The sequence below is a fragment of the Blennius ocellaris genome (genome assembly GCF_963422515.1).
Source record: "Blennius ocellaris genome assembly, chromosome: 21".
NCBI lineage: Eukaryota > Metazoa > Chordata > Actinopteri > Blenniiformes > Blenniidae > Blennius > Blennius ocellaris.
The window spans coordinates 12,450,778-12,473,946 of NC_137670.1; the positions used below are offsets into that span (position 1 = coordinate 12,450,778).

The 23,169-nt window shown below is 41.7% G+C and overlaps 2 protein-coding genes across 3 annotated transcripts; both read left to right on the forward strand.

Annotated features, from left to right (window-relative positions):
* The first annotated feature begins 3,043 nt into the window (after positions 1-3,043).
* LOC308146062 (carnitine O-palmitoyltransferase 1, liver isoform) lies at positions 3,044-16,067 on the forward strand. Of its 2 annotated transcripts, none has more exons than XM_080517707.1 (19): positions 3,044-3,169; positions 6,329-6,493; positions 6,620-6,759; positions 7,161-7,332; positions 7,645-7,746; positions 8,109-8,246; positions 8,474-8,551; positions 9,488-9,595; positions 10,133-10,220; positions 11,894-12,089; positions 12,164-12,352; positions 12,463-12,568; positions 12,649-12,765; positions 13,291-13,455; positions 13,595-13,723; positions 13,907-14,062; positions 14,150-14,263; positions 14,370-14,462; positions 14,777-16,067. In XM_080517707.1, exons 2-19 carry the CDS (start codon positions 6,353-6,355, stop codon positions 14,900-14,902), a joined length of 2,358 nt encoding a protein of 785 aa, XP_080373833.1. In that variant the 5' UTR covers positions 3,044-3,169; positions 6,329-6,352; the 3' UTR covers positions 14,903-16,067. The 2 variants fall into 2 exon arrangements, with proteins under 2 accessions (XP_080373833.1, XP_080373834.1); XM_080517708.1 differs by lacking the exon at positions 10,133-10,220 and adding an exon at positions 10,756-10,840.
* A 4,860-nt stretch (positions 16,068-20,927) lies between these two features.
* On the forward strand, positions 20,928-23,093 carry LOC308146091 (troponin T, slow skeletal muscle-like). Its single transcript, XM_080517740.1, has 7 exons — positions 20,928-21,041; positions 21,174-21,251; positions 21,384-21,497; positions 21,584-21,693; positions 22,438-22,528; positions 22,606-22,646; positions 22,908-23,093. The coding sequence occupies exons 1-7, from the start codon at positions 20,943-20,945 to the stop codon at positions 22,951-22,953; spliced, it is 579 nt and encodes a 192-aa protein (XP_080373866.1). The 5' UTR covers positions 20,928-20,942; the 3' UTR covers positions 22,954-23,093.
* The last annotated feature ends 76 nt before the right edge of the window (positions 23,094-23,169 follow it).

Below are 23,169 nucleotides of genomic sequence, written 5' to 3' on the forward strand. Positions count from 1 at the left end.
TGTATTTCGTTTCGAACTCAGAGACAATGTGAAACAATGCATCTAAGATGGTTTCTCTGCGTTGGACCCTTGTTGCTCTGAAGAAAGGTGTTTTGTTTTTTTTTTGTTTTTTTATTTTATTTTAACAGAAATATGAAGAAGAAGAAAAAAACAAACAAAAAAAACACTATGCGTGAATAGCTCCATGAACCTCATCAGCTGTTTGTGCCCAGATTGAATGAGAAGAGCGTTCCTGACCTGTGGATCAAACCACTTTTTTTCTCGTCGAGCTTGTCTCCCGTTGCCATCGTGTTCACCTACTGACCTATAACGAAGTCAAAACAAACACTCAAAGGAAAGACTCATCAGTGGACATTGTCATCATGGTTGAAAAGGCTCACGGCGTCGGGTTCCTCGTTGAACCGGACCTCAAAATGGGACGCGAGCAAGAGTCTCTTAACCCTTCGCTCCAGATTTCAGCGTTCACCAACAAGCCAAGTAGTCCATCACTGCACTCCCACGCTCGCCACCCAGAGTCGCGCCATCCTGCAAGCAGACGTAGCAGCTCGGACAGTTCACGTGTTCCTCCGGTACTCTTGTCAGACTCGTCGATGTTCATCACCAGTCTTCCATGCAGCACAATATGCAAGAAAAGTGCAGAATGATTTCAGAAGGATAACAGTGCTCCACTTTTTTTTTTTTTTAACTGTGTTCATTTTTTAAATTTCTTTATATATTTCTCCACTATCCATTTATTTATTTATTTATTTATTTATTTATTTATTTATTTATTTATTTATTTATTTATTTATTTATTTATTTATTTATTTATTTACCTGCCATGTCTTTCTTTAAAAACTATAAATAATAATAAAAAAATAATCAGATTTTAATTTAATTTATATCCATCTCCTTTTTTCTTTTTTTTCCCCCCATTTTGTTTTAAAAGAAAGCTTTTACTTGCAGCTCTGACATGTTGCTCTCATCCCACGTCTTCAGTGATCTCCATCTGTGTCTCACATTTTAATCACGCTTATCTCTGGTAACTGGAACCTGTGTGTGGGGACGGGTGGACGGTGAAGGAGTGATCTGAACACTTGGCAGCAGGTGCATTTTGAGCTGATTACACAGGAACATTTCGACTGACCCGGTAATATTCAATGAAATAAAGACAGACAAACCCAAACCCAAACAGGCACACACATTCTCTCTCTCTCACACACACACGCACACACACACACACACACGCATACATGGAATGCTTGCTATTTCGCTTCGTTTCTTGCTTTCACGCCGCGTCCCTTTGGCCCGTCCGTCTGTCTGCCTCCTCCTCCTCATCTATGTTGTGTGGCTGTCGTCACGAGAGAAACTGTACCTAAAGTTGTTTGCCTCACCACACACACATACACACACACGCACGCACACACACACACACACACACACACACACACACACACACACGCACACACTAGGATTGCTCACCGTCATCAGTTTCATCTTTCACGTCACCACATCACCATCACTCTCATTGACCCAACTCTGGCTAAGATTGTAAACTATTCTTCATTCATATGGGTCAGTAGAATAAGGTGTTCAAAAAAAGAAATGTCTGTATCATAATTTAAATATAAAAAGTGCACTATTATAACTATTGCCTGTGATAAAAAGAACAAATATGATTGAATTGATGGTCAAAATAAAGAGAGATCCACCTTATTGTTATGGTTACAGTAATAAACCCTAAATTCATATGTGTGTCTATTTAGTTTCTGGGTTTCAGCGGTGTCCACTGTGTTATTCCATTTTGTGTTTATTTTCTTAATCGTTTACCAATTCTTGAAAAAAAACATCAGAGCCTGAAAGTGTTTTTCAGTTTGAACAGAGGTGTTATTTGTGTTTTATGCTTTGATGTAAAGTGATATAATAACACCATAATGCAACACCTGATATTCACCCAAGATTAAAAATATACCCAGCTATAATAGACATAGAAAAAGTAATTAGGTTGAAAAGAAATTAAACAAGGCATCTTTTTCTTCCAATCTTTTAATCGTTTTTTTTTTCTGTTTATAACGTTCATTACATGTTAAAATGTCTTTTTCAAATATGAAATATTGACATTACTGCAATAAAATATGAACCAATTGTGTAAATAAGCTATCCTAGGTTATACAAGCATAATTTAAAGCAATTTGACATGTATTACAGTTATATATGGAGTATTTTTGAGTGAGGAAATCAGGAGCTGTCATTGGATGCCATGCTGTCAGCGACCATAGAAATACCTAGAGAGGAGGACAAAATTATCCAAATGCTAAATTACAACAAACTTAGAAAAGCAAATAGACTATATACAAAAGCTTAAGGTTCTGAATTTGCTCCAGGTTAAATGATAAACATCCACATTTCACCAAAAGGCCTTCATAATATAAATGGCAACATTAAACATTAAAACTAAATAAAAGAGACAAAAAACATTAAAAAAACCAAATTAAAGTTGACAGTGCACCTCAAGATAGTGGGTTGAAAGATAGAAAGGTGTCAATTGGGTTGGAATTAGGTTGATAGTCTCTGACCTGTAAACATCGAAAGATATGTGTCTTGGGCATGCAATATCCCTTCGATAGTTCACCAAAAGAGATGAAATTACAACCTTGAATAGGTTTTTAAAGGATTTAATACATTTTCTCTGCCAGTCCTGAAAGGTAGAATCATGTTGAGATGGGATAAACGGATGATTGGCAGCAACAGGACTTAGAGAGAAGTCTCCAGAGCCAAAATTCCTCCTAAACTGGGCCCATACCCTCAGAGTATGATGCACAACTGGATTTTCTATTAATGTAGTTGGGAGTGTGATTAAGTGGTGTACCAAGGACTGCTGGGAGTTGGTAAGGGATTCAGGCATACCTTTGAGCATTTTCTCCTTCAGTCATAACTATCTGACAGTTTATTGTTGTTTTTTGTTTGTTTGTTTGTTTGTTTGTTTGTTTGAGCTCAAACGTGACCACAGCAGTCACAGTTTCAGAGAGGGTGTTGAGATTCCCGACGGTCAGTGAAGGCAGCACAGCTCCTCCGTGTGGAGAGCATCAGTTGAGTCTGAGGCCGAGCGACGCTACGACGCAACTCACTGCCTCCCTGCTGCTCCCCTTTCTGGAAGGAAACAAAAACAAAAACAAAAACCCCACCGCAGGTACGTCACCCGACTTTTGTCAGTGTTTATGCCCCACAGCCTCAGGCCGTGGCATCTCCACTGGAGAGCTGACGAGGCTGATCGGCGGCCGTTTGCTTGTCTCCGTCCACACAAAATGGGCAGGGCGCTGGGCTACATCAGCTAGCAGCGCCTAGCTCTACATTTCTATCCTGTCAGTTAAAAACAGCGTTCATGTTCACAATCTGACACACCGTGTCTTGCGACACGCAGCCGGAGTGGAAATGTCAGACGAGGTTCGCGAATAACCACGCAAAGACGAGCGTCGAATGTAATTGCACTTTACTTTGAAGGGTGTTTTGGTTTGATGTGTCTCATTAGAAAGCGCTGGCTGCTTTTCACAAGGTTTATTGATCCGTGTCTGCTCGATGAATGTTTGACACTCAGCCGTGGAAACTGTTACTTGTCTGCTCCTTTGTCCTGCACACGCGCACACGCACACACACACATACACATACACATACATACCATCATGGGCTCAGTGTCACGTTCCCTGACAGGGTTTACACATTAGCTACGTTTTCTTTTTGCTCAACCTCACAAAAGCACCCTCATCAGGACATTCATTCACTTTCTTTGTCGTGATTCAAATAATCTCTTTTAAATGTCATCCAAAGTCACATCTGCAGGTTTAGACTTGTACACTTCTGGTCGTGCGTTCATGTGCTGTTGAAACAGAAAAGTATTTTTTTTGTTGTTATGATATTCTAAGGGAATCAGATCATTACGATTGATCATTATGTCTTTTATTCACTCAATGTTTATGTATAAACATGCAACGAGCAGTGACGTTTCCATGCAACATCCTGAACTCAGACCTGAAGTACAAACGCCCAGCTTATTAGGGGCAACAAGTATCTTACAAGTGATTAGAATTACAGAAGTGACTCCATTTGATAACATAATCAGAGATAAAGCAAACAGTAGCAGGCATGTAGTCTCTGCTAAAAGCACTGGCAACTGTTTAGGTTGTCTTGGTTAATTGAATAAGCACAATCAAATTCAGCATATGTTTTTAAGTCTGAAGTTTTATGAATGAGAATAATCAATCTAACTATATAGAGAAGCTGTATCAGTAATGTGTGCGGGGAGAAATTTGGCTTTCAGCGAGGAATAGATAAAAAGAGTACATATATCCTTGTCCCACCAACACAGTGTTGTCGTTCTTTGAGGGTGTGTGTGACGGAGCATTGTTGCAACAATAAACACAGTTGCGCACACACGTAAAAACCAACCTTTGTATTGTCATTAAAGCTGCAACAGAACTGTATCTTATTGTTTAAGTACATTGCATTTTAGTCAGTCCCGCCTAAAGCATTGAGGTCAAGGTAAAGATAAACTAACATGTCTGTATTATCTGGCGATATGGCACAAATGCTGTATTTGACCAAAGATCTTGTTCTGCACATGATGACTGTTGACTGAAGGCAAACAGCAGGAACAGTGCAGGAGGTTCAGAAGAGAAACAGCATTTCAGGTCAACAAAGATCATATTGTTGAGTGATAGATGTTTTTCTATAGTCTCACATTATTATATATAAATGTTTAATTTATTAGGTTTTAGAAGTTTAAAACTTCATTGAATATACCTAAATCTAATCAAATCACCAATCTGTAGCGTCATCAATATGCTTTTCACGTTTGCTCCTCACTCCACTCCACTTTTCAAACAGTCCGTGGTGATGAAGTCGCCTCAGACGTGTTAAACCTTCACCTAGTTTGTCTCTTCCTGCTCTGAGGGCGCTCTATCTCATGTTCGTCTATAGTGGCGTCTGTTTGACTGGTTTCTGAAGAAGAAAATTCAGCTTTTGGTGATGCCATTGCATCAAGACGTTTGAAAGATACAAATAGTTGTGTATATTCAAAAATGCATTGTCCAACAGTCCCCCGAAGCCCTTTTCAGAATTTTGGATTAATTTTGGGGGATTAAATGTTGATTTCTGCAGCAACTTTCCTTTAATAAAAAAAAAAAGTTATGTATTTCATGGCAGTTAATTTGATTTAGTTTTTGTCTTTTATTAAATTGTAAATCAGGGAAATATTTCTAAATGATTCGTCTATATTCATTGGCTATACCATACATAGTGCTAATTATGAGAACAGCTGCAAATAATCTTGTGAGGCTTCAGTTTTGTCTCGATTTTGAATCGATCATTAGATATATTGATCGAGCGAAAAGATTTCTGATTCCGCCGCTGTTAACCAGCTGTGGCATCCTGCCTCACTGACCTTTTGAAAGAGACGGATGAGATCACGACACTGCCGTTGATGCTCATTTAATTTCAGTGAAGTCAGCTGATTTCCATTGAATTCAGCTGTCATTGACATCTGAAGAGGAGTGTCAACAAGTGAAAGGAGTTTTGCACAGTGTGATATTTATTGTAATTTCTAGATTTCTGTTATACCTTTTTTAATTAAAGGCGTCGTATTTGTGTTTACTACTTTGGGCGCTACGAGCAGACGTCGCCTCCATGGGGGAGGAGTTGTGTGTCGGAGTGGCTCAACCTCGGGGCATTATCCACGGCCTATTTGAGGAGGAAAATCAATTCTCTCTGCGGAGAGGGGCAGTCACTGCTTCAAACAAAAAGTTCCAATCGCGTCAGCATTTCCCTATCAAACTCCCATCAACCTCGGGCTGACTTTGCATTTGGAAGGTGTCGTAATAAACAATGTGCTTTCGTTCAGATTCGTATAGAAGACGGGTGCGTTTAGTCGGTTTCGCACACAAACGGTTTTGCAATTCATCCTCCCGTTTGATGAATCATTTCTACGCTGCAGTGGGATAGGGCTTCAGTAAATCACAGTTCAGATGTCGGCTGTCTTCATGGTTTGTTTTTTTTATCAAACCATTAAGCAACGATGACCAGATTTCACACATAGATATATGACAATACATTATATATACAATTATTTCTATTCCTCAAATTCCCACAAAAAGGTGTTTAAGACTGGTTTGTTTTGCTTTCGGTTTGATCCGTCTTCAAACATCACGAACCATAACTTCAAGTGTTCAGTATTTATGCGTCGTTTATATTGTCAAGTCAGTCTCATTGAGCTTATTTGTCGACTGTTCGCACCGTTAATGACCGGTATTGCTTCCCGTTTTTTTTTTTTTTCCCCCCCGCAATTCCTCCGCTGCAGGTCGTCTCATCGTGTGCAGTAACCATGGCTGAAGCCCACCAGGCGGTGGCCTTCCAGTTCACGGTCACCCCGGAGGGCATCGATCTGCAGCTGTCCCACCAGGCACTGACGGAGATTTACCTCTCCGGCGTGCGTTCCTGGAAGAAGCGAATCATCAGACTCAAGGTATCTGCGCTCCGCTTCCACTATTCTCAACATTCTAACCGAAGTGAGTGATTTCGGTGCGCTCTATCTGTCTGTATTTCTAAGCCGTCTGTCATAGCTGACTCGCGTCGTCTCTCACGTCAACAGAACAGTGTCATAACGGGGGTGTATCCCGCCAGTCCTTCCTCCTGGCTTTTTGTGGTCATAGCAATCCTGGCGACCATGTACACTCGCTCCGACCCCTCCATGGGACTCATAGCTAAGATACAGGAGCACCTGCCCGTCAGGTAAACACACAGTTTTTCCCCCCACGTTCTGAAATCACAGGTGTGGTGAAAGCCGAAGTCTGCTGATTCACCAATACATGCCCTTCAGACACAACTCCTCCTTTTTTTGCCCCCAACCCCCCCCTGCCTGTACATTTTGTTCCGGGGCGACATAGTTCTGTTCTGTTCTCTGTTCACATAGAAGTATAATCTGACAAGAGAGACTTGTATACTCAATGTTTTTTTCAGGTAGTCAACGAATATCAAAAAAATGTCTTTTAAGGTTTCAAACCTCTGGCAGTTTTTGGATTCACTTAAAGTTGAAGTGATATTTCTCACAGGTTTCGTTTTCTGACTGTCTTATGAGGATTACATTTTTTTTTAAATTTCCGTTGCTTCACTCTTGTTTCTCTACCGTACAGCCAGTCCATGAGCACGCAGTGTCAGGCGGTGGTGTCGGCGGTGCTCTTCAGCACCATGCTGTGGCTCCTGCTCATCTTCACCATGCGCCTGTGCCTCAAGCAGCTCCTCTCTTACCACCGCTGGATGTTCGAGCAGCACGCCAAGATGTCCACCACCACCAAAGTCTGGGTGGTCAGTGCTCATTCTTTTTTTTTTTCCAAGAGCTGTCATGATCTGTGAGCTTCTGCCTCTCTGCAGGCCCCTGAATATTAACACATTTACACCATTTTCTCATACAGTCCAACATCATATCATTTATTTAGAGCGGCGTGACGTCCAAGCCGCACACTTTAATATGAATGCTTCCATCAAATACAGTTCTTGCCTTTAAACAATAATTGGAACGCCCCCGTTTTGAATGACGGCTGTATGTTTCAGGAAAACCTGAATATCCTACACGTTTTGCATTTAGAGTGCGTACGTATGTTTGTGTGTCTACGCCAGGCTCTGGTGCGGATCTTTTCTGGCAGGAAGCCTCTGCTCTACAGCTATCAGGGTTCACTGCCAAACCTCCCCGTGCCTGCCGTCAAGGACACAGTCAAGAGGGTGAGATGTCACGCGGAGTGGAGGAAATGACAACATGCTGATCAGTGACCATAAAACAGATGGATCTTCGCTCGCCTTCATCATTTATTGTCCGATATCCTCCTTTCTAAGCCGACTACAGTTTAGTGGTTAATGAAAATGTTTTATTGTTCCCAATAAAGAGCGAAGTGATTAAAAAAAAAAAAAAAAAAGGTTGGGGATTGTACTAACAGATTAAACGTGGTTGTAATGGTGGAAGACTTTTCCTTATTGCCCATTGTGGGTGTTAATTTATGCAAATCAACTGATTCATAACCCTTTTGTGCTTCTGTATAAGCGCACTGCTCTATCATTGTGTTTGTTCTCCCGTCTCTTCCGGTCAGTACTTGGAGTCGGTGCGTCCGCTGATGGATGATGCGAAGTATGAACGCATGACCAAGCTGGCCTCGGAGTTTGAGAGCAGCGTCGGTAACCGCCTGCAGTGGTACCTCAAACTCAAAGCTCTCTGGGCCGCAAACTATGTGAGTGGCTGAGGTAGGGGGGGGGGGCACGGTGGCGTGCTGTAAACTTTGCAGCTACTTGGATATCCAAAGCGAGGGGATTGGGAGAAAATATAAAATTCCATTAACAATGCATATCTTGACGAGGTTTTGTGGTTTGCATAATTCATCCTTGGTGAATCTGCGCTGGGTGTGGCGGTGTGGCGGCGAGGCGGCTGCCTCACTGGGCACTTTTTTGTGTGTTTCAGGTCAGTGACTGGTGGGAGGAGTACGTCTATTTGCGGGGAAGAAGCCCGATCATGGTCAACAGTAACTATTATGGAATGGTATGAAAGATTTTTTTGGTTTTTCCTAATCTGTACCATGAAATGACCCTATTCTATTAGATTACCTGGGGCAAAGCTTAAGTAGAAGTTATGGAACATTTTACAACCGGAGCGTTTGTGTAAACCTCATAAACACATTAAAACAAGTTCAGCTTCTTAACAATGGCTGCCCTACCGTTTATTGAATGAACTTAAACTAACTTATCACTTTGAGTCTTTGTTCTTTAAGCTCATTCATTGCTGCTTTGCTACACATCAGAAGAAATAATAAAAAAAAATATACATGCAACATCCTATAATGAATATAGCTTTAATAAAAAAAAACATTTTATTGCGATTTGCTAAGTGAGGTTTGTCGACTAACAGTGGGCTGTCCTCACTTTTGTTTGGCAGCTGATCAACATGCTCAATATCACAGCATCCCCACCACATTGCGGAATGTGTTTTAACTGCTCTCGCCTCTGAGGTGCCGAAGGGGTTGCTGGTTTGATTATGTATTGTGCGCGAGGCTCAGACTGGTACTTCTTTTTGTTATTAGTTTATGCAAATTAGCCGTACAGTCAGACATGTCCGCACAGTCGATCAGAAGTTGTCCTGTAAGCTGTGATATTTTTTTCTATTCAGCCATTATAACAACTATCTGGACTCAAATGGGGAGGACGTGTTGGAAATGCAACTAAACTACGTAAAAATTGTGTATAATAATTCGTGTACAATTGTCATGGGAGTGTCTGTGCTCCGTTCTGTGCTGCTTGATCCCACAACTGTATGTTTGATTGATGATGATCTTGGTCTTTGTTTTTTTTTTTATGATAATAAGTCAACAGGAGATGTGTGTTTGTTCTGTAAACCTTACAACTCAAGTCTGTGTCTTACTAGTCCCACATGTACTTGCTCAGCTTATACATGTCTTTGTTTCCGTGTACTTCTCCCCAGGACTTCTTATATGTGACCCCGACACCCATCCAGGCGGCCAGAGCGGGCAACAGCATCCACGCTTTCTTGCTTTACCGCCGCAAGCTCAACAAAGAGGAGATTAAACCTGTGAGTTCAGCCACCGGTCAAGTCGTGCTGCTCCGCTTACGTGGCGGTCTCCGTTAGTCATATCCACTTCGCCGTGGCAACAGACGACTTGTTTGTCAGGCTGCTCACATTTTGATATAGTGCAAGTTTTTTTCTGTGGATTTTCATCGTCGCGTCTATATATTTGTATTCTCACGAAACAGTCTGTGTGTCACAGTGGATGTATGGCATGCGTTGAGATTGTGTGAGTGACAGTCATTCATCCGTCTTTCAGCGTTTGCTTGTCTCGACTTGTCGGCACCAGATGGCACCTGTATCTCCATTCATTTTGAGTTTCTCAGTTTTATGTGAAGGCATTTCCCTTGTGTTCTCATACCATGCTCATCTTCTCGCCCCCCCCCCCTCCCTTTTGTACTCTCCTCAATCTATCCTTTCGCTTGCTCGCCTCCTCTTTTATTTACTCTTCATCTCCCCTCCTCACCCCCTTGGTTCGCTCTACATTTCTGCCACTGCTGTCCTCCGTTCTTCTCCCTCCGCCCTCGCCTCTCCGTTTCCCAGAGTCGTATGCCAGGCACTGTCATTCCTCTGTGTGCCGCTCAGTGTGAGAGGATATTCAACACCACACGCACTCCTGGAGAGGAGACTGGTAAACAGACTGACGTGCACACGCTTGTGGCTACACGGGGCGCCGGCGTGTCGTAGATGATAGACGCGTGTCTAAGAAAGGGGTTGGCTAAATCCAGCTTCTGGCTTCATTGTGGACGTCGTCAGCACGCCGCTCCTCCCCAGCAATGACGAGGCATGCTGAAGGTGTCTGAGGCCTCCACGGTCGAAAGTGTGGAATAGAAAAATTGTGTGAAAGTGTGTGTGTGTGTGTGTGTGTGTAGCTGGTTTCAGTGAGTCACAGTGTGTTTGATGTACTGCTCGTCTTGCCATCCCTCATCTGCCTCCTCTCGCTGTCTGGACCTCTCAGGTCCGTCTCGGTCGCTCAAATTGTTCAGTTTTTTAACTAATGCTTGTTTTCTTCTGCCCACACACCCTGTTTTTTTTCATCTTTCTTCCTTCTCCATGGCACACCTTTAAATTTCTCCCACTGCTCTTCTCCTTCATTTTTTTTTTTTAATCATACTTTTCCTTCCCCATCAATCTTTGCTGGACTTTTTTTTTTTTTCCCTGCTCAGTGGTTGTTGAGGTCTGCAGTTCCTTGCTGCTCCTATCAGTTTGAGAGGATGTTTGACACTTGTCGAATCCCTGGAACACTAACAGGTAGTATTTATACTCTTGCATAACCGGCCTGGTTCTAGTTATAGATCTTTAAATGTCACATCACTCTTGATTGTGAGAATTGTGTGAAGCATCTTTTAATGTGCGTAGTTTAGCTACCGTCTCATACAAAATGTGTCCATCATGTTGGGGAGAGATTGTCAATTGGAAATGCATAACAAAGGAGAATTTCTTAATTTTTTTGTCCGTTTTCAGTTTTTACTTGAGCATCCATCCAACTATATCTGCTTATTTTTCCAGTTGTCATGTTGTCATTCTCTGTCATAGTTGAAGTTAATTCAATCTAAACTTTTGGCTGTTGCAGAGAATACAACTATTTTTTTTTACTCCTCATATGAGCTCAGTGAAGTTGAGTTTAGAGTAAAATCTATTGCCTTAGGCAACATCTCTCACATCTCCCTTCACATAACGTGTATTTTTATTATTCTGGCAACAGATACAAAGTACTTCAATGGGGGTGTGTCAGGAATGTGTTATGAAAACATTGCTGCCATTTCATTATGTGGTACTACAAGTTTTCCTTTGTGCTTTGAGTGACAGTAAAGGTGAATTCCAGTTTAGTTTTTTTTTGGTTTGTCACAGTTTTCTTTCTGCAAAGTTGTGCCGGTTATGCTGATTTCAGTCATTTAATAAAATCTTTGAAAACCCCTCTAGGTGGAGCTACGGGTTAGGTCTTAACCTTAGACATGGAGACGTAGGTTCAAATCCTTGTTTTGGCAAGAAGGACACGAAGAATGAAAACTACACAAATCCACAGCGCTGTTGTGACTTCTATTAAAGCACATAAGAAAAAAGGAGCAGCCAAATCATCCTGCAGATTAATTTTCAACACTGAAATCAAATTATTAATAAATAATGTGGAGCACTCATGAATCATCATCCCAGTATGGCACATCCAAATGATAAGGCTTTGACGATGTCAGTCATCCATGTTCTCAGATTTCATTTTCTTTTCGAACCTTCAAATGAATGCATTTGCTTCATTTTTGTATTTACAGCCTCTCTACTATGCTTGCTTTCTTTTCTCTTTCAAAGATACCGTGCAGCATTGGCAGGACAGCGACTACATCGTGGTGTACCACAGAGGTCGATACTTCCGTCTCAAGGTGTACCAGGCCGGCAGACTCCTGTCTCCACGGGAGATCGAATTCCAGATTCAGAGGATCCTTGATGACTCTTCGCCTCCTTCCAAAGGGGAGGCCAACCTGGGAGCCCTGACCGCTGGCGACAGGTTGGTTTGAAATGCCAGCGGTGGCGAATTCACTGCACAATGCGTCTTTGTCACGTTCATGTGTTTTCCTCCAGGATTCCATGGGCTAAAGCCAGAACCAAGTATTTCAGCAGTGGGGTTAATAAACGCTCTCTGGACTGCATTGAGAAAGCAGCCTTCTTTGTGACCCTGGACGATGACGAGCAAGGCATGATGGGAGATGACCCGGCCGCTAGCCTGGATCGCTATGCCAAGTCCCTGCTGCACGGGAAGTGCTATGACCGGTACGTTCAGACTCGTCCCACCTGTCTTGCACGTGATTGTATTTGGCAACGTCTACATTTCTTCCTGTTTGTTCTTTACGTCGGGTTTCTTTATTTTTGATGTTCTGCAGGTGGTTTGACAAGTCCTTTTCAGTGGTCTTCTACAAAAATGGCAAGAATGGCTTAAACGCAGAGCACTCGTGGGCTGATGCACCAGTGGTGGCACATTTATGGGAGGTAAGAAACGTTAACGCCTGATTTGTTTGCCTTCTGCTTGCGAGAATGAGGCTTGACTTATAATTGCTGTGTTTTCTTAGTACGCTCTGGCCACTGACAGCTTCCAGCTCGGTTACAACGCAGAAGGTCACTGCAAAGGAGAAGTGGATTCATCACTGCCACGACCACAGAAGCTAAACTGGGAAATTACCGCAGAAGTTAGTTGAATAATTTACTGCATTTCTTCACTCCTGCGGACTAAGAACACATGCTGGCTTAGTGTTTTTTGTAACATAGCAGCGATCAATCAATGTTTATTATCATGTCGTTTATTTGGTTTTATTTGCAAAGGAGAAAAAAAAACCCTGGTTGTTCTAACTTAATAGTTTTGTCCTCGTGAAAATATCAATGAACCGTTTGTTCAAACATGTTATCTTTTGACACACACAAACCAACTACACGCACACTCTACTTTTGTTTCGCAAATACACTTGTTTGTCGGTGGAGGTGTGTGCAACATACACACCACTGTACCTTGTGCAGAATAATGAAGCGACAGGCTGCTCATTTAGAAAATGACAACAAAGGAGCACAGCCTGCTTGACAGAAGGGCGACATGTTCACTTTCACGTACACGTCAATAACTGTGTATGCATGTAAGCATGCAGGTAATTCTATACCATCATGCTGTTGCTATCAGTACGTATGTGTGCTGATGAAGTGATCTCTCCGGTCTCTCTCAGTGTGAGGAGCAGATCTCCCAGTCGCTGGCAGTGGCCCAGGCCCTGGCCGACGACGTGGACTTCCATGTTTTCTCTTTCCGAGACTTTGGCAAAGGGAAGGTGAAGAAGTGTCGAGTCAGTCCAGATGCCTTCATTCAGATGGCTCTTCAGTTGGCCTACTACAGGGTGAGCAGCGTGTTGTCTTTCTCTGCACTCGTCTACGGTACGGACACAGTGACCACGCACCGCTTTATGTCCGCTCATGTAAGAGGGAAAAAAAGTGTGACGATGTATAAAAGCTTGTGTATTTCAAATCAATTTCCAGAGCCGGAACACGCTTTGTTTGACCTACGAAGCCTCCATGACCCGTCTGTTCAGGGAGGGCAGGACTGAGACCGTTCGCTCCTGTTCAAATGAGAGCAGTGCCTTTGTCCGAGCGCTGGAGGGCGGAGAGGTGAGGACATGGAAACGGTCTCGTAGCCGATGAGCCACCATGGGGGCGTACCCAGCCATTGGCCCAAAGAGGACAATTACAGGATCATGTCCTTGTTACAGGAGGTTTTGTATAATTGTTGTTGTCCTCGCATGAATCGCAGTGTTTCTATTTATGATCTTGTGCCATGTCATCCTCCACCAGACAGCAGATGTGTGCAGGCGCTTGTTCCGCGCAGCGTCAGAAAAGCACCAGCAGCTGTATCGCTTGTCCATGACTGGAGCCGGCATCGACAGACACCTGTTCTGCCTCTATTTGGTGTCCAAATACCTCGGAGTGGAGTCTCCTTTCTTAAAAGAGGTTCATTGCTTCTTAAGTGGGACATTTCGTTTTCCCCCCTTTTTGTAACGTCAAAAGAGCAGCGAGCTGACGTGATGGACGTTTCAGGTGCTGTCCGAGCCGTGGAGATTGTCCACAAGTCAGACTCCAATCCAGCAGCACGGACTGTTTGACCTGGTCAACCACCCCGAGTACGTCTCCTGCGGAGGAGGCTTCGGACCAGTCAGTATCTCCCCCAGTTCTTCACACGGTGTTAAATTCTTGTCATTTTATCACTTGTACATGACCAAAACACAAACAAAACAATTGTTTGTTTTGCCTTGCGCAGGTGGCTGATGATGGCTATGGAGTGTCCTATATCATCGTGGGAGAGAGCATGATTAACTTCCACATCTCCTGCAAACACTCGTGTCCGGACACGGTGAGTTTCGAGAAAGTTGCCGTTCATTGATGGGTGACGGCACCGATTAGGGAAGAAAGTGTGTCACTCCCATTAATTGTGGCGATCCCATTACAAGCTGTTACTGGGGAGTGTGAATAGTACAATCACCTGGGAGTAAGATTCCAAGCCATGGCCAGACTTTCAGTTTGATAGCTGCTTCATCCGATGATCCACCATTTAGATTCTCCTCCAAACAGCAGCGCTGTTTTCGTCAGTTAAGTTTTTGATGATCGTTCCAGCTGAGGTGACACATGATGAAATGACTCTTTCTCTCGTCTATGTCTCTTTTCAAGGACGCCCATAAGTTTGGTGCCCAGATCAGAAAAGCCCTGAAGGATCTGATCCAGCTGCTGGGCCCCAACCCACAAGAGCCAAACAAACCAGAGGAGATTCGACCTGAAGCCAAGAAAGACCAGTAAACGGCGACACGGGTGTGGAGGGGGGGGGGGGGGGGGGGGATGCGAAAGGGAAGATGTACAAGCAGAAATGTTGCATTCCACAGGGGCCAAAATTAAGGCTTTATTCCTTGTGGAGTGGGAGAGTTTTCCAGCCACGCAGGTGATTTTTAAAGAGGGAAGTGGTCATGATGGAGCAGATGTTTTTACTGAAACGCATCTTATATTTGTGTATGTTTATACTAGCTGTGTGACGGGTTCGTGGAGAGACAATAGGCCATTGAAGTAAATGAAGTGTGATCAAGTGTTGGATTAGTTTAGTTTTGACAGTTGAACCTTTTTTTTTTTTTTTTTTTTAAATATGAATCGACCAGAGCCCTAATTATCTTCGATTGCCACAACGAGGCCAGTCTGCATAGCACCAGTCAGCGTTAGGGTAGAAAATCCTAACGGCACCTTTCTGCAGGGAATAATTTAGTGTGCGATCCATCTCGGTGGTCTGAGCGTTAGCATGAAGAAAAGACAAAAAAAAAAAAAAAAAGAAGAGAGATACAGGATGGCTGAAGTGATTCATTTTCTTCCATCTGAATGCAACATGGCTGTAAGAGTGACACCAGGTATTTTAAAATCTCAGAAGTCTGTGACTTCTAAGTGTTTACTTGACGCGTATAAATCTGCTTTTTACATACATGATTGTAATGCTGTGCTGGGAGTGCCAGGCTTGTTTATACATTGCAGAGAGTATAAATGACTCTATTATATTCATTACCGCTTGAGAGTTATTATAATCTGTGCCAAGTCACCTAGAATGGACCTTTTATGCTTTTCAAATGATTAAACTTTATACAGATACTGTCATTTCCGCATTTTTTTTTTTCCCTCATTGGTCAGTTGGGATTTCAAACTTAAGTTAAAACTCAAAACCAAGCTCATGTTTCACTGCCATTAAACCGGTTTTATATATATCTATATTTTTACCACCATGTTTAATCAAGCACCATAGCAATGCAAGCTGTATTTATGACTATTGTGCAATTTTTCCTCGCTCAAACAGTGACGCAGGTCGGATGTGGGTTTAGTTTTACGTGTGATGCCGGTGACACATATTCCTGTTTTCCCTCCTCCGTTGTTTCCACTCCAGATTGGATCAGCTTGTCTCATTTTATTGCTATTGTGAGCCTTTTTAATGCAATATGACAATGGAACATAAAGATTCTTAAAGAAAAAAACCTAAACTGTGGTGTTTCTTCATGATGCCTGTTAGACGCGCTCCCACGTTTGAGCATTGAACCAAGTCTCAGTTGGAGAAAAAAATAGAACAGAAAGCTGATTTTTACATTTTCTGTTGGGCAGCGTGAGCTGCCCATATGTGAATCTGCTTTGTTAAAATCAGGGTCATAGCATCCTAGAGTCCATTACAGGGCAAACCCAGAGAAACGATCTCACCTGGGCCATTTTGGTGTCGCCACTCACACTTCTCACACAAATCCCCCTTTTGGTATAAACAATTATTTTTAAGTTTAACCAATTTTTCTTTTAAGTAGATTTATTGCTGAATATCACAGCACACTCACATAAAATGATAGCGTGTCGAACTTGCGATAAATGTGAATTTCCGTCAGATCTGCATGTCACATTCTCAACAGGGGTCTCTCGCATTTTCCTCTTCTATTTTATGGAAAAGTTTCTCATCTGGCTGGATTCTCCGCCCCAGTCGCAGTGATGCAAAGTTTGCCTGGAGCTGCAGAGGGATGAAAAATAAATCATTCTAGCAATCTACTGCTCCTCTTGCCTGTCAAACAAATCGTCACTGAGGCTTTGTTTGGAATCGTGGAGAATATATATATATATATATATATATATATATATATATATATATATATTTTTTTTTTTTTTTTTTTTTTTTTTTAAACAAAAGGCACCTTTGGAACCCTTTTTACAAGCAACACCCAAAGCACTGGCAGTATATGCTATAACAGCAAAATAGATGTAGGGGGGGGGGATAATTGGAGTAAAAAAACATGTAGTTATGGTGCTTTATGAGTTTGTGACCTCCAGCTCAACACACTGTACAGTACAACTTTAGGAATACATATAATTATGATTGCTTAAGTTAACTTAAAACCAGTCTTTTTTTTTGCTACAGTTCATAAAATTCTAGACACTGCAGTCGTAAGAAAAAAAATTTTTTTTAATTGTTTATTAATGTTTTTCAATATTTTTTTGTTTTTTTTCACATAGAATGTAATGAAAAAGTGTACATTTTTTTCTGTTTTTTCTTCATACATTGATATATCAGGAAACATCACTGACAATCTTTTTTTCTTCTACGACAGTCTGGTCTCCTGCCGCCTGTCCTTCAATGCCTTTTTCCAGCAGTGAGGTCAGCTACGAGCCCTTTTGTCATTATCCTGCCAGTCACACTTCCATTTATGCCCCCAAAAGCCGCCAATAATCCTTGCATAGTCCTGCGCTGTTGTAAATGATGAGACACATTCACACACAAGGATGGTCGAAGTCGGGTCATTATCTTAACTTAATGATAATATAAACCCCTCCCCCAACAAATAAACAAAAAGAACAGCCCTCCACAATTTGTAACTACCCCCACAAAGTGATTAAAACTCTCTCTCGCTCACTCTCTCTCTCTCTCTCACACACACACACACACACACACACACACACACACACACACACACACACACACACACACACACACACACACACACACACTGCCCTGTGTTACCCCAGAGGACCATATATATAAAGCTGTGTTTCCCCTCCAGTTCTCACTCCTCCTGTCATCGGCTCATCCCTTCTTTTGCAGATCAGGTAGGTGCTTTGCTATTTTAACACATAGAGACAGTCCCAAAAAAAACTTGGTTTTTCTATTATGTGCTTCATATGTGACCATGCACATCACTGGATTCTGTCTTTAGATCATTTTTGCACGTTTTAGATGCTACACATGTTGAATAGAACAAATGAAGATCATTATTTTTCTAAAATTGACGAAAAGCCGATGATTAATTGGAGATGGAAAACTGATTGATATTATTCTCTCGCAGTGCTTTGAATGATATCCCAAAAATAAATCCAAGCTTATGCTTGTCCTGATTACTCAGTGTATTATGTGTCATGTCGATGAAATCTGTGCTGCTATGTCACTTTTTTAACAGTGTGTGTAGAATCACATCTCAAATATTTAGCTTTAAAACATTTTTTTATTATATTTTGAGATCTGGAAACATAAATCCATAATTATTAAAACTGAAAAGTTTGACTTTACTTATGTAACGCATTTTAACACTTGAGCATTTTTAACACACTTTACATGCAGGGATGTCATGGAAGGGGGCTCAGACTCCACTGGAAGCAATTTGACTTTCCCTCTCTTGAGGGGGCGAGATGAAGGATTTTACCACCAAACTTGGGATTGGAGGATTTTTCCCAATTGAGCACCAGCTGTCTTGTTGTCTGCGCCTGCTTCCTGTGATATATTCGGCAGAAAGAGGTTGATGGAAAAATAATAATAATATTCACAGGAATGTGGCTCAACACACTATTTTAGTCAGACGGTTCTGATGTTTTGGCTGATCTGTGTATTTGGTGCCTGTGTCCACTAATTGGTCAAGTGGGAATAGTAAAAGAAAAGTTGTAATATGTCTTTGAAAGTAAATGTGATCCATCAATGGAAGTTATTCTTGGTGCCCTCGGTGTCTCTGTCGACGTTTCCTGCTGGACAACATGCAGTGAATTCCTCTGGCAAATCCTTCATTTGTCTTCAGTCCGCGGTCCTGTTTATTCAGATTCACATGCTCATATGCTGAGATGGCTTGGCTAAAAACTAACTATGGACGGATCTGAAAGACCCCCCTCAGCTTTTAATCTCCTACATTAATGCGCTCAAAGGCAAGTGGTCTGAGAGGGCTCTTTGTTGTTTGCATTGAAATTAGTGTTCTGAAAATTGGCCTTTCACTCGAGCGCCGAGCCAGACACACATTTCTCCGCCTGGTCACTTTAACTGCTGCTCATCTCAGGACTGTAGCTCTTGCTTGAAATATGTGTCTGAAATCAGCTGTAGTAGTCATAACTTCCAAAATATGTATGAGGCTGCACTCGCATACAGAAATCCTTTCAGTTTAGTGGAACTACAAGCAGATGAAATAATAATAGAGTACTTGGCTGGTGTTAATAGCAGCCAGCCGATCGGCTTAATCTCTCCATCCCACATTCTCTCCTGTAAATCAAATTAAAGAAGAAGGATTGGACAGCTGGTTCCTCAATCCTATCCTGGGCAACAGGATGCTTCGACAGTCTATTGTGCCTCCAGCCTCTAGAACAAAACTATTTTGAGCTTTGAGAGTCAAACATACACTTTTTTTAATTTCTCAAGGAAAAGCTCAGTCATCCATAGAGGGATAGAATCATTATAAAATGAATATAGAGGCGCCTTGCAGAACAAAAAATAACAATCAATTCGAATGTAATTGAAAAGTTGGACGGTTATTTTTACAGTCATATAATCTAAAAACGTAAAAACAAATTTCCCTAATTTTGCAGTTAGCACAAAGTAGTGCTAACTGCTCTCTACAACACGCAAATTACATCTGAGCAAATAACTTGTGCATATATAAATATTTTATATAATATCTGCTGAGTTCACAAGGTCACAATATAGAATACACAATACTCCATGTATTATGTATTACTGTTTTGGAACTGCCTGTTTCAATTAATTGAGGTGTTATAATCCAGAAAAATCCCCACATTGATTTTCTTTATATTTGTGCGAGTAAAAATGGCAAAGAAATTACAATTCATATTTTTAAAGTATTCCTCAGTGTGGGTAGCAAAAACCAAAAGTGTCATGTAGGGATGGTAAAAACAGAGCAAACTTGTCAAGTCCTTCAAATTTAAAAAAGAAAAAGCATGAATTACTATAAAAACCAGTGAAGTTGTAAATGTGCTCAATTGAACCTGATGTATTGTGTATTATTGCTTTGGAACCGGCAGTTTATATCAACACATCTTGCTTGCAAATTACGATTTGGATAATATCCAACTGCACACTTTGTTATTAATAAAGTATAAATAATGTTGTTTGTATTTGTTGTTTATATTTTAGTATCACCATGTCATACCTTGAGGAGAATGGGTGAGTTGTTTCTGATCCTTAAACTTTTCTATGTTTAAAATTCACAATGTTATTGTTTAATGACATTTCTAACATATTCAATGTGATTGTTATTTTATTCAGAGGGCATCAGGATGGTAAGTCACTCATTTGATTAGTTAATGTCCAATATTTTCCCTCAACTCATTCACACTCTTGCTTTACTTGTGTCCAGATGAAGATGAGGAGCAGGGAGAAGGAGGTGAGTCCCTCACGATGTGTTTTCAATGTACTGATGAAACTGAAGAGACTTGCTTCCCATTAAACTCACTCGTTGCTGCTTTATGGAATTACTTTAGTTAAAATTTAATAATCAGTACTTGGCAATAGTTATGAGCTGTGAATAGAAATAAATGCTTGATAATAGCCAAAGTTAGTAGTTAATGGTTTAAATACTGTTGTGGTCGAGATACTTTAACAGTAACTGAAAACTAGTACTTCATTGCAGTAGCAGATACTCACAAATTGAGAAATAGAAAAAGTAGCTTGGTACTTGAAGTAACTGGAACGTAACTGGTGCTGTGTTTTCTACAACTGGTTGAAATTCCATCATGTTTTTTTGTGTGTTTTCCAATCATCTCATTCACTCTCGCATTGTTCTTCTGCCTGCCACGCTGAAGAAGAACGCCCCAAATACAAGTAAGTACCACAAAGAAAAAAAACCACTGACATGTAAAATAGAGTGAGATTCAAAGTGTGGTATTTAAAACAGGTGTGTTTGCAGGACACTGGTGACACAGCTCGCTGCTCCCAAGATCCCAGAAGGGGAGAGGGTTGACTTTGATGTATGTTCCGTCAAGAGAATGACTGCAAGTACCATCAACACGACGACAAATAATCTTAATCTGTCAATCCCCCGCTCCCTGCTAGGACATCCATAGGAAGAGGATGGAGAAAGATCTCCTCGAGCTCCAAACTCTGATTGATGTCCACTTTGAGCAAAGGAAGAAAGAGGAAGAAGAGCTGATTGGGCTCAAAGACAGAATTGTAATCTTTCTCCATTTGTCCACTTGTTTGTGAGGATGAGGGATTTACCCGTCCAGGCTATCAGTGAATGAAATGACATGTGTCAACATCCAGATGAGGGGATTTATTTTTTAATTTTTTTCCCTGCTACAGGAGCGGCGGCGAGCAGAGAGAGCCGAGCAGCAGCGCGTGAGAGCTGAAAAAGAGCGGGACAGACAGACGAGGATTGCAGTAATTAATCATTTTATTGCATATGCTGCTCATGTAAATAATCCGCTTGGATCAACAGCAGCGGGGAATCAATGTCCGAGTAAACAGCGGGAGGGAACAGCAGTGACCAGATGCAAAGTGACTTTTTTTCAGGAGGAGCGACAGAGGAAGGAGGAGGAGGAGGCAAAGAAGAGGGCAGAGGACGAGGCGAAGAAGAAGAAAGTGCTGTCCAACATGGGGGCTCACTTTGGAGGGTTCCTGGCAAAGGTCAGTGCGATACATGCAGTACGTGGGCAGCAAGAATGTGAGGTGCATTTCTGGTGCATCAGTCCAAACGTGTTCGTTTCTTGTAGGCGGAGCTGAAGCGAGGCAAAAGACAAACCGCGAGGGAAATCAAGAAGAAGACTCTGGCAGAAAGACGCAAGCCGCTGGCTATCGAGGACCTGAGAGAGGACGGCCTGAGGTCAGCTCAGAGTTCACGCAAGACTGATGTGCTCTTTAACCATCCAGCACTGATTTAAGTCACACATGCACGGGGAGAACATGCAAACCTCCCAAACTGGAATTAGACTGGGAATATTAAGCTGTGAGCTGAAAAAGAAGTAACACAAATAAATAACACAAACAAGGCAGGATGACGAAATTAACCATAGATGTCAACTTGTTTTCTTCTTAATTATTGTGAAGTGAAGAAAATACTAGAATAAAAACAGATACAAAGTTGTGCCTGTTTTTATTTATGTAGCATTTGTTATAAAAGCAACAACAAAAGTGTTTGGCAGTATGTTTTACGACACGATGTCTTCAAAATAAGTTCAACTGAGCTTGAACTTCAGCCATGCACACAGACAAGTATATCAAGTGACGATATCTGTTAGAAACATTTACCCATTAAACCTCACTCGTCATATTTTACTGTACTCTTTATTTAAATACAACATTGTATTGTAGAGATGTAGAACTCAATCATATAGCCAAATCTATTCCATTCTATCACAAGGCAGACAATAACACACACGTCTATATTGTTATGTGTTTATATATACTGTGTCTTTTCCCTACTCCAAAAGCAGAGTCCGTTTATTCAGGACTTTAAATATGTTTTGTGGGTCAATGCCACCAAGATGTATGTAAACAAATGCCAGCTGGTGAAGTCTTGCGCGCGCCGTCCCTTGACACAAAACGCATACGCTTGGTGTGTCTTTAGAGAGCGCGCCAAAGAGATGTGGGAGCGGATCTACCAGCTGGAGTCTGAGAAGTTTGACCTGACGGAGAAGATGTGGAGGCAGAAGTATGAGGTGAGGTGCTGAGAATACACTAAGCTGTTTTTCTTTTTTAAAGAACAATTGGTGACCGTTTGTAATTTTCTTTTCAGATCAATGTCCTCCTGAACAGAATTCAACATGCACAGAAATTGTGAGTTGGTATCTTCTGTGCCGCACGTGAAGTTCAGAGCTTCTTTGCTTTGACAACGCAAACACATCACACATTAGAATGGCAACAACAACAACAACAGCGACGCACGCAGGAAATGCCAGTCACAGTTCTGAAGCATTTCACACTTCATGAACAGGATGTCCAAATCAGACATGATTTCCATAAAGCGACGGAGCAGAAAGGGAAATGGTGCTACTTCCCTTTCTAACTAATTCTGACTGCTCTCTCCTCTCGTTGCAGCAAAAAGGTCCACGGCAAGGGGAAGGTCGGAGGTCGCTGGAAGTGAGCTCGCGCATACACACCGGAGGCGCAAAGAAGCGAGATGACGATCTGTGTTTTTTTTTTTGTTTGTTTTACTTAGTTTGAAGACAGACAGCTTTGCAGTGTTACTTATTTGTGCTAAGTAAGAGATGTTGTGTGTTGAAAATCATCCACTTAAACATTCATCTGTAGTTAACTAAATGCACGTCATTCGAACTCCAATAGAAAGGAGATTATTACT

What these genes read in the sequence shown, in the direction of transcription:
- LOC308146062 (XM_080517707.1), top strand. Translation starts at nt 6,353, where the DNA reads ATGGCTGAAGCCCACCAGGCGGTGGCCTTCCAGTTCACGGTCACCCCG. An exon ending in GAGCGCTGGAGGGCGGAGAG is followed by an intron (nt 13,724 to 13,906) that starts GTGAGGACATGG and finishes ATCCTCCACCAG; the next exon opens with ACAGCAGATGTGTGCAGGCG. An exon ending in GCGGAGGAGGCTTCGGACCA is followed by an intron (nt 14,264 to 14,369) that starts GTCAGTATCTCC and finishes TGCCTTGCGCAG; the next exon opens with GTGGCTGATGATGGCTATGG.
- LOC308146091 (XM_080517740.1), top strand. Translation starts at nt 20,943, where the DNA reads ATGGAGAAAGATCTCCTCGAGCTCCAAACTCTGATTGATGTCCACTTT. An exon ending in ACAGACAGACGAGGATTGCA is followed by an intron (nt 21,252 to 21,383) that starts GTAATTAATCAT and finishes ACTTTTTTTCAG; the next exon opens with GAGGAGCGACAGAGGAAGGA. An exon ending in TTGGAGGGTTCCTGGCAAAG is followed by an intron (nt 21,498 to 21,583) that starts GTCAGTGCGATA and finishes CGTTTCTTGTAG; the next exon opens with GCGGAGCTGAAGCGAGGCAA.